Source organism: Parasteatoda tepidariorum, chromosome 6, assembly GCF_982258835.1.
Source record: "Parasteatoda tepidariorum strain Cologne lab strain chromosome 6, Ptep-v5.0, whole genome shotgun sequence".
Classification (NCBI taxonomy): domain Eukaryota; kingdom Metazoa; phylum Arthropoda; class Arachnida; order Araneae; family Theridiidae; genus Parasteatoda; species Parasteatoda tepidariorum.
In genome coordinates this window covers 26,327,138-26,338,132 of record NC_141760.1, presented here as the reverse complement: position 1 = coordinate 26,338,132, position 10,995 = coordinate 26,327,138, and the positions used below count along the sequence as shown (strand labels likewise).

At 33.2% G+C, this 10,995-nt stretch overlaps 2 protein-coding genes across 2 annotated transcripts; one reads left to right on the top strand and one right to left on the bottom strand.

The window, feature by feature from the left end:
- Nucleotides 1-444: 444 nt before the first annotated feature.
- Nucleotides 445-2,790, bottom strand: LOC147807700 (uncharacterized). The gene has a single exon (XM_087166760.1). It carries the CDS (start codon nucleotides 2,788-2,790, stop codon nucleotides 445-447), a length of 2,346 nt encoding a protein of 781 aa, XP_087022886.1.
- A 1,374-nt stretch (nucleotides 2,791-4,164) lies between these two features.
- LOC147807699 (uncharacterized) lies at nucleotides 4,165-9,333 on the top strand. Its single transcript, XM_087166759.1, has 4 exons — nucleotides 4,165-4,440; nucleotides 5,257-5,869; nucleotides 5,972-7,809; nucleotides 8,005-9,333. The coding sequence occupies exons 1-4, from the start codon at nucleotides 4,165-4,167 to the stop codon at nucleotides 9,331-9,333; spliced, it is 4,056 nt and encodes a 1,351-aa protein (XP_087022885.1).
- The last annotated feature ends 1,662 nt before the right edge of the window (nucleotides 9,334-10,995 follow it).

Sequence of the window (10,995 nt, the reverse complement as noted above, 5' to 3'; positions counted from 1 at the left end):
TTTAAAAGATAATCCCTTTTCCATTTCTTCCAAAATTGATTTATAAGTCTTTCTCGATATTTAAATTTTTTAATTATCATTTTTTTGTCAATCATGCAGTCAATACCGGATAACTTGACTGACGGTAAACTTATTAATCGTCTTCCAAGTAGCATGTGGGATGGCGTTAGAGGAAAGGTATCTGGCGAGTCTGTAGTCACGTAAGTAATAGGCCTCGAGTTAATCACAGCTTCTATTTCACATAGAACTGTTTCGAGTTCTTCACTAGTCAAAGATGTTTTCCTCAGTAATTTCCGAAGAATGATTTTCATTGAACGAACCATTCGCTCGTAGAATCCACCCCACCAGGGTGCTCTTTCAACGATGAATTTCCACCTTATTCCTTTTGAGGAATAAAACTCACTCACTTCAGAACTGCTCAAAATAGTCCACATTTTTTTCAATTCAAACTCTGCTCGTTTGAACGTCTGAGCATTGTCTGAATAAATTACAGAACGCAGTCCTCTTCAGTCCTCTTCTGGAAATGAAGCGACGAAAAGCAAGTAAAAATGCTTCAGTTGTTAAACTGGAAACAATTTCCAGGTGTATCGCTCGTGTAACTGCACAGGTGCATAGCATGATGTAAAACTTACAGTCAGAGTCTTTCACAAATAAGGGTCCAGCAAAATCCAGGCCAGTAACTGAAAATGGAGGTGACTGTTCTATTCTGTCTTTAGGAAGAGGAGCCATAATTTCTCTTCCTGATCGAACATTGAATCTCTTACATAAGACGCATCTTCCAATTATTGACTTAATAAATTGCCGACCTTTCGGAATCCAAAATTTCTCTCGTACCTGTGTTAATGTGTCTGAAATACCAGAGTGTAGGGTCTTTTCGTGTGCTTCTTTCACTATCAGTTCTGTAAATTTAGTTTTTGATGGTAATAGTATAGGATGTTTTTTATAATAGTTCAAATTGGAGTGCTGTAGTCTTCCACCCACAAGTAGAATCCCTTTGTCAGAAATGAACGGATTTAAGTCTCTGATTTTTGAGCACTTCGATAAATTTTGTCCTTCCTTTAAGTAATCTATATCCTTACTGTAGTTCTTTGCTTGTACGTGTCTCAACCAAAGGTTTTCAGCTTCTTCTAATTCTTCTGCAGTTAAAATATTTTTGATTCTATCTTCTTTCTTCGCTCTCAAATTCGTTATAAATCTTCTAATCCAGGCTGTTATTCGGTAAACCTTCTTAATAGAACTAAATTTGTGGATATCGAAAATTGAATCGTGAACATTATTTTCACTTCCATAATTAACTGCAATAAATTTTGATCTCTTTTCTCCATCTACATCTGATCTTCTAAAATTTTCTTCATTTTTCGGCCATTTTTCTTCGCTTAATGTCAACCATGTTGGTCCATTAAAATTAATTGCACTTGAGAGCAAATCATTAGCACTGCATCCTCTTGATATGATATCAGCTGGATTATCATTTCCCTTTATGTACTTCCAATTAGTAGGATCTGTTAAAGTTTGGATCTCACTTACTCTGTTTGAAATAAATGTCTTCCACTGATTTGCATTTCCTCGAATCCAACTAAGGGCTATGGTTGAGTCAGAATATAGTATATAGTTGTTATTTATTTGAAACACTTTCCTTAAAGTATCCAATAATCTGGAACCTATAAGAGTGGCCATCAGTTCTAATCTTGGTAGACTCAACTTCTTCAATGGTGCAACGCGTGCCTTTGAAGTAACGAAGCTTACGTAAAAATTTTGATTTCTTTCATATCGAATATATGCAATCGCTCCATACGCCTTCTCACTTGCGTCACAAAATATAATTATCTTATAATTCCCTACTTCGGAACAGCTATCTTCTTCATGAAAATAATATCTTGGTAGTGAAAGTTCCTTTAATACATTTACTTCCTTATACCATTTTTCCCAACTTAGTCTTAAAATATTTCCAAATTCCTCATCCCATTCTAAGCCTTGTTCCCAAATTTCTTGAAGAAGAATTTTAATTCTAATCGTGAATGCTGTTATATATCCCATTGGATCAAATAATTTCGATGATATGCGTAATACACTTCTCTTAGTATTTTTCACATTTTCCAAAGAGTCAATTAAAGAACTTAAATCTAAATTAAATTCATCCCTTAAAGTATTCCAAATTAATCCTAAAACCTTTAAAGGTACTGTTTCTTCTCTAGGATATTTTTCAAATTTTGTGTCTTGCCATTTTTGGCATAACTCCTTAGAATTACTCTTCCACTTCCTAAGATTTATTGATGCATCCTTTAATATTAATTTAGTGTCCTTGGATAATAGTAGTCCATCTTCAATCGTATTTGTACCAGTAATAAGATCGTCGACATACAAATTTTCATTTAAAACCTTACACGCCAAAGGATGAGATTCTTTATAATTTTTGATATGATACTTAATTGTTCCAGCCAGTAAAAATGTTGATGATTTTACTCCGAAAGTTACGGTTCTATTGCGAAAAACCTCAATTTTCTTGGGAGGGAATTGCTCTGACCAAAGAAATCTAAGATAGTCCCTATCATGTTCATCAATTAGCAATTGTAGGAAAGCCTTTTCACAATCAGCAATTATTCCTATCTTAAACTCGCGAAATTTTAATAGTAAAATTAAAAGATTAGGGTTTAGATTGGGACCCGATAATAAGTTATCATTTAGAGAGTAGCAATTTTTTTCTTTAGCCGAAGCATCAAAAACTATCCGTAACTTTGTAGTTTGTTTATCATTTCTAATTACTGGATGATGAGGTAAGTAATAAACCATATTTGGAACTATTGATTTATCATTAACAGGTTCTATTATTCCTTCCGATAATTGTTCTTTAAAAACACTAGCATAATTATCATGCAAAGAAGGATTTTTATTAAAACGCGATGTTAAACTACTTAACCTTCTTTTAGACAAATTAAAATTGTCAGAAATGTTTACCTCATCTTTAAATGGTAATTTAACTACGTATCTGCCATCCTGAAATTTTATATTTTGTTCAAACTGTTTTAAAGTTTCTTGCTCTAAAGGTGTATTCTGAATTTTATCATTTATGCCTAAGCTTTCAATATCCCAAAATTTCCGTAACTGTAAATTTATATTATCACAAGAATTATTTTCATTAGTTAATTCCTCACAATTAAATTTTTCCTTACAATAACATAAATTTTCAACGATAGAGTCATTTTTTAAATCTGAATGAGTAATCCCAGTTACGCTTCCGCCGAGTAATGTTTCGACATAAAACAAATCTTTAGTCAACTCCTTTATGTACCCAGTGTGGAGTTTCCAATAATAATCTGCTCCAATTAATATATCAATGGAATTTATTCCTTTCGAAAGGCATAAATCAGTAAGCGCAAAATCCTCAAGCAGCAACTTTATTTTACTATTATGCGGTGGGAAAGAAGCACGTGTTATGGTACTTGAAACCAATAATTCGAACTCTGACCTTCGAGTAGGATATTTTTTATTGCTTATACTCGCCTTTACTATATCAAATGTTTTTTCTTGCGGTTCACGGCTTCCAAAAGTATAAACTAATAAATTTTCCTTTCTAATTATCGGGAGATTAAGCTTTTGAGCTAATTCTCTAGTAATGAATGACCTCATCGATGCGGAATCAAATAAAATATTTATCTCCTGCGTTTTATCTGCCAAATGTAAATTCGCAACACATGTTTGTAAGAACACTGATTGAAATTCCCCCTTTTGTCCCTCTTCGACATGAGAAACGCTGGCTACAACTGTATTTTTCTCTGCGGTTTCTTGCGAACTTTCGTTTTGAGTTTTCGGAATTCCAAAACAAATTATTTCGTGATGAGATTTACTATTACATTTTTTACAAGGACTAATTTTACTCCTTCATTGTGAACTTAAATGTGATTTACTTAAACATTTAAAGCAACGACCTTCGCGCATTAATCTATCTCTTTTTTCAGAAACCGACATTTTTTCACAAATAAATGAATCATGTTCTGATTTACAAAATATGTCCACGCCCTCATTGGCGAGATTGTAATGCGCCAAGCGTAGCTTTCTAACATTCTTTTCTCATTCAATAAAAAATTACCAAACGTTACAGTCCATTTGACTCTATTAGCTCCGACATCTTTGGTCCTAGCGACCTGGAGCAGAACTAGCCTCAATATGAGCACAATTAACTCAATAACAAATCTTAATCGCCAACGTGGGGCAATTAAAACAAAAATAAACAAAATCCAAAAATTTTTGGAAGAACATTCAACGCAGCAGGATGCAAGCGCCGCTGCCATCATTCTCAAAAAGAAACTGAAAGTAGCAATGGAACTACAAGCATCGATATCAGAACTGATAAAAGGATATACGCTACTTCCGGAAGAAATTGATCTGAAAGATAATCTAGATGTTGCTCAAGATATAGAAGATGAAATCGAAGAAATAGAGGTAAAGATTAATATTTTACTCTCTAAAATTGATAATAATAAACCTAATGAAACGGAATCAAATGCTTCATGTACCAATATATATAAAATTCCGGATTTACCCCTACCTTTCTTTTCCGGAAAATATGAAGAATTTCAAAATTTTAAAATTCAATTTAATTCTATTATTGGAAATAATAAAGAGTTGAGCGACACACAACGACTGTGCTATCTTAAAAGCTGCCTCAAAGGTGAAGCAAAACGCCTTGAGTCAGCCCAAGATACATTTGAATCTTTATGGTCTTCCCTTGAAGATAGATACGAAAACAAACGAGCAGTTATCGATTGCCATGTTAATAAATTATTAAATTTTTCAAGAGTCCCTGACGCTCCTAATCAGCTCATGCAATTAATCGATAACACTAAATGTAATTTACGAGCATTAAACTTGCTTGAATTTAAATCAAATGAACTATCAGATACATTGATAATGCACATTTTATTCCAAAAACTCGATCCAGAAGTTAGAAAAAGTTTTGAAATGAAATTGTCGAAAAACGAAATACCCAAACTAGACAATTTTCTAAGTTTTTTGGAAGAACGTTCTAGAATTATGCAAGATCTTAATATTAAAGAGGAAAGAAAGAAGCCCCATTTTAGTTCAAGGCCAAATACAGAGAAAATGTATTTAATTAAATCGAAAGTGAATAACCCATGTTTATTAGGTTGTAGGGAAAGTCATAAACTTTATAAATGCGATAAATTCAAACGAATGAGTGTAAATCAGCGAATTGAAATAGTAAAAACTCATAATTTGTGTTTTGCATGCTTAAATAAGCACTTTCCTAATCCTTGCATGTCTAAATACACTTGCTTTTGTAAAAGCAAAGATCATCATTCTTTACTTCATGAAAATATGAGAAATGAGTCATTTACATTTGATACAGCAGTAGAAGAGAAAAGGGAGACAGACATCTTGTCACCCCTCTCCCCTCCTTTCATTCCTTCGAACACTTTGTTTACGAATAAAAACGAAAATGCTAATTGCGTGATTTTAAATACGGAGGTTGTTTATATTAAAGATGGGCAGGGCATATTTAGACCATTAATAGCCACTTTAGATAGCTGTTCAAGTTCGAATTTAATAAGCAGTAGAGCTGCTAATTTATTGGGTTTAAAGAAACAAAAAACAAATGTTCCGATTTCTGGTGTTAATGACTCGTGCATTACAGCTAAATCATTTGTTCGTACCGAGTTAACAAATGAAGAAAATAATAAATCTTATTATTTAGACTTGTTAATAGTTCCAAAAATTGCGGTTCTTCCACCCACATTTGTAAACATATCGAATTTAAGTTTATCTGAAAGAATAAAACTTGCCGATAATAATTGGAATAAACCAAAACGAATTGATGCTCTTTTAGGAGCAGAATTATTCTTCGAACTATTGGGTACGAATAAAATTAAAATTAAAGATTCCCAATTAATATTAATTGAAACGTTTTTTGGTCATGTTGTATCGGGAGTTGCGAACAACTTTAATTCTAATTTAGAGAAAATTAACGATTCGTGTTTTTTACTTGCTGAAACCGAAAATCTTGATAAGGCGTTAACTTCCTTTTGGGAAATAGAACACGTAAACGAAAATAAACCAATGGTTGATGACGAATTAAACTATTGTAATGAGCATTTTTTAAATACTCACTACCGAAAAACAGATGGTAGATACGTGGTTGAATTGCCGATTAAACAACAATATTCAGCTAATATTTCATTAGGTGATTCGAAACAAATTGCGTCTAAGAGATTAAAACAATTATGGAATCGCTTAGATCGTGATCCTAAATTAAAAGAATTGTACATTAGTTTTATTCGCGAGTACGAATCTTTAGGTCACATGGAAGAAATTTGCGATGATTCAATTCCGGATGAAGGATATTTTTTACCCCATCATGGTGTATTGCGACCGTCCAGCACTTCAACTAAATTAAGGGTTGTTTTTGATGGGAGTTGTAAAACTACGAATGGAATGTCCTTAAATGATTTTTTATGTAAAGGCGGAATCCTACAGGACGATCTTTTTACAATTATGGTTCGTTTTCGAAAGCATATTTTCGCATTTACGGCCGATATAAATAAAATGTTTCGGCAAATCGAAATAAATCCGTTGCAAACTAAATATCAAAAAATTTTGTGGAAAGAGGGGAGGGAGGAACCTCTCAAGGTGTACAATTTGAAAACCGTTACCTATGGTTGTGCATCCAGTCCCTATCTTGCTACAAGAGTTCTACATCAAATTGCAACCGATGAAGAAAAGGATTTTCCTATTGCCTCTAAGGTTCTAATGGAGGATTTCTATATGGATGACTGCCTTTCGGGGTCAAGCAGTATTGAGGAATTTAATGAACTAAGACAACAACTAACTAAGCTCCTTCAAAAGGGTCAAATGAAATTACATAAATGGCGTTGTAATGCCATTGATACTTCAACGGAATCATCTCAATCGTTTCCCTTCAAACAAGATTGTGCAGATACTACCATAAAAACTCTGGGAATACTGTGGAATAGTAGAAAGGATACTTTTCACTTCAATGTCACAACGGTTTTAAGCTCGAATTACACTAAGCGTGAAGTGCTAAGCCAAATTGCTAAAATCTTCGACCCATTGGGCCTACTTGGTCCTGTTATCTGCAGTGCTAAAATATTCATGCAGCAATTGTGGCTTTTAAAATGTGACTGGAACGAAATAATTCCACCTCACGTCTACCAAAAATGGGACAAATTTTTACGATCTCTTTCTTACATAGAAACTTTGCATATCCCAAGATGCATTATGATCCTGGAACTAACGATTATTCGACTTCATGGCTTTGCAGACGCCAGTGAAAAGGCCTACGGTGCCTGCATCTACATACAAACTGTTTCTAATTCCAATGTGCCTTCCAGTCAGCTAATTTGCAGCAAAAGCAGAGTGGCTCCTATTAAGACCATAAGTATCCCCAGACTTGAACTTTCAGCTTGCTTACTATTGTGTCAACTCGTGCATCGAGTTATTTCATCTCTAAAATTTAAATTCGATCAAGTCATCTTGTACTCCGATTCCACGATCGCATTAGCTTGGATCAAGACCTCACCCCATCTTCTTAAGACTTTCGTCAGCAATCGAGTGGTACAGATACAAGAACTGTCCAAGGACTTTCTCTGGAAACACATTGCATCAGAATTTAACCCGGCAGATGCCTTGTCCAGAGGTCAAGATGCCTTTGTTTTTTCTACCAATAAACTTTGGTGGAAAGGCCCTGTGTTCCTGAGTGAGAACATAATTAAAAACAATGAACCTGAACTAGATTTAATTCCTGATTGTGAACTTTTTCAGAAAGAACTGAAACCAGTTCTGCTACTGACTTCAATCACCAACAATGACTTTATTGATGACTTTTTAAATCTTTCAAATAATTACATGAAACTAATAAGAATTTTAGCTTTTATTTTTAGGTTTCTTTCAAATTGTAGAAATGTGAATAAATTTAGGGGTCCTCTCAATGTAAAAGAATTAGATAAAGCCAGAAATGTTATTATAAAACAGGTGCAAGGTGAGTACTTTGTTGCAGATATCTCAGCCTTAAAAAAAGGTAAGCCTGTTCCTGTAAATAGTAAATTGAAATTTTTGAATCCCTTTTTAGATCAGGATGGTTTGCTTAGAGTTGGTGGTCGGTTGACCAATTCTAATTTGAATTATAATTCTGTTCATCAAATAATATTACCTCCTGGTCATAAACTTTCTAAGATTATTTTTTCTTATTTTCATTTTAGAGATTTGCATGTTGGTCCTCAAGGACTATTAAATACAGTACGACAAATTTTTTGGCCAATCAGTGGCAGAAAATTAGCTCGTCAAGTTGTGCACGATTGTGTGCAGTGTTTTAAAATAAGGCCAACAGTCTCTTCTCAAATAATGGGTGATCTCCCTCCTGAGAGGGTGATTCCTAGCCCACCCTTCTCGAACGCAGGACTTGACCTGTGTGGTCCATTTTGGATTAAATATCGTAACCAGAGAAAGGGGTTATATAACAAAGTATATGTAGCTATTTTCATATGCATGGTCACTAAAGCTGTGCATTTTGAATTATTGTCTGATTTAACAACTAGTGCTTTAATAGCTACACTTAAACGGTTTTTTGCCCGCCGAGGTAAAAGTTGTACTATATCTTGTGACAATGCGTCCAATTTTGTTGGCGCTTCGGCGGAGATAAGCAAATTCTTAAAGTCTTTAAATGCTAAAAAAGATAATTTATCTGGTTTCCTTTCATCGGAGCAAGTACTGTGGAAATTTCTACCCCCTCGTTCACCAAATTTTGGTGGATTATGGGAGAGAGGAGTCGGACAATTCAAATATCACCTTAAAAGAACCATTGGTTCTACGAAATTAACAATTGAAGAATTTTTAACTATAACTATTCAAATAGAAGGTATTCTTAATTCCCGTCCTCTTTCTCCTATGTCATCTGATCTAGAAAATTATGAAATTTTAACTCCTGGACATTTTTTAATTGGAAGAGCAATTAATGCACTTCCTGAGCAAAATTTGATTGATTTTAAAGAAAATTTGCTTAACCGATGGCAGAAAACTCAAAAAATTGTTCAAACAATTTGGAAAAATTGGTGTAACTCTTATCTCAGTCATTTACAACAAAGATCAAAATGGTTGTTTCAAAAACAAAATGTAAAACCAGGTATGATGGTTCTGGTAAAAGAAAGCAACTTACCTATATGTAAATGGGTTATAGGACGAATTTCTAAAATTATCACCGGTAAGGATGATAATGTCCGTGTGGTTTTCGTACGCACACCTCATGGAATTTTCAAAAGAAGCATTTCAAATATTGCTGTATTACCAATTGTTAACAATACTTAAATTTATATGTTGAATTCAAAATGTGAAAAAATAATTGTATTAATATTGCTTAAATTTGTATTTTTATTATTATTTCTATTATTATTGTTATTTTTATGATTATTGAAACATTCAAATGTCAGAATATTTCAATGGGGGCCGGGATGTCCACGCCCTCATTGGCGAGATTGTAATGCGCCAAGCGTAGCTTTCTAACATTCTTTTCTCATTCAATAAAAAATTACCAAACGTTACAGTCCATTTGACTCTATTAGCTCCGACAAAATACACAATTAAATTTTACATTAGTAGCCAATGCTGAAGCTGTGGGAATATTCGATCTGAACTGTTTTTTGTTATTTATTACTTCCCTGGAATTATAATAATTATAGTGTTTATTTTTCTTAGCATTATCATGGAATAATGTAGATGATTCGCGTACTTGAATTTCTTCCTTAATAAATTGAATTAATTCCGAAACATTAAATTCTGATTTTGATTTTCGTTTGCGGTTGTATTCTAAAGTTAAATCTTCTGGTATTAGCTTTAATAATATAGGGCATAATAAGTGTCCATATGTTCCAGAGACTACATTTAAGCTTTCTAAAGATCTAATGTTTACTTCTAAATTATCATATAAATTCCGTAATGCTCTAATATCACTAGAATTTTTTACGGGATCAAGATTTAATAGACGATTCATATGACTATTAATCACTAAATCTTCCCGCCCAAATCTATCTTTTAACAATTCTATACTTTTGGTATAATTTTCTTTAGTCAAAGCAAACCCTTTAATAGCATTTAATGCAATTCCACCCAGTAAACTCTTTAAATAAGTAAATTTTTGTATCTCAGTTAAACTTTCGTTTTCATGGATCGCGATTTCAAATTGATTCCAAAATTCAAGCCATAATGTTGTTTCTCCGTAAAATTTGTTTATGGTTAGTTTTGGGAGTTTAACTGCATTACTTATTTCTGGTACAAATTTAGATTGTGCGCTGTTAAATGATTCTTCTCCTCCTCTACTTTCTTTATTGTTTTCTTTCAAAAATCTTGCGATTCGAGATTGCCACTTTATTATTTTTTCCGAATATTCTTCAATTCCAGTAATTTCATTTTCTATTTCCTCACTTTCAATTAGTGGTTCAATTCGATTATTTATTGCTTTTAAACTTTTATTTTTATCAATTAACTGTTCCTTATAATCTATTAATTCTTCGATCTTTTCTTTAGTTTCAACATTATCATCATTCATCAAATTTTCAATCTTTGTTATTAATCGAGTTGTTAAAGAGCGAATTGTTTTTCTTTTATTTTTCAAATCATCGTATGAATCCATAATTTAAATCAAGTGCACTCACCTTTAATCAAATTCTTAGCTCCAGGTTGGTGCGCCAATTTTAAATACGGTGATATGATCTCAGATCTCGGGGTTTCAATCATAACAAACGCCTTTTAACATAAAATATATTTAATAACAAGAAGGATGATGATGATGTTACAGTGGCATGGAGGAAACTGATTAGAAACTAAATGATTTTACATTACTGCGCAGAGCGCCATCTATTGAGTATTAGAAATTATAATTAACAACCTCAACCAGAGATGCTTGTCTTCAATGATCTACGGGGAACGGTGTCTTTACGATTAGTCCACCATCCAGTATGAAGAAAGGATATT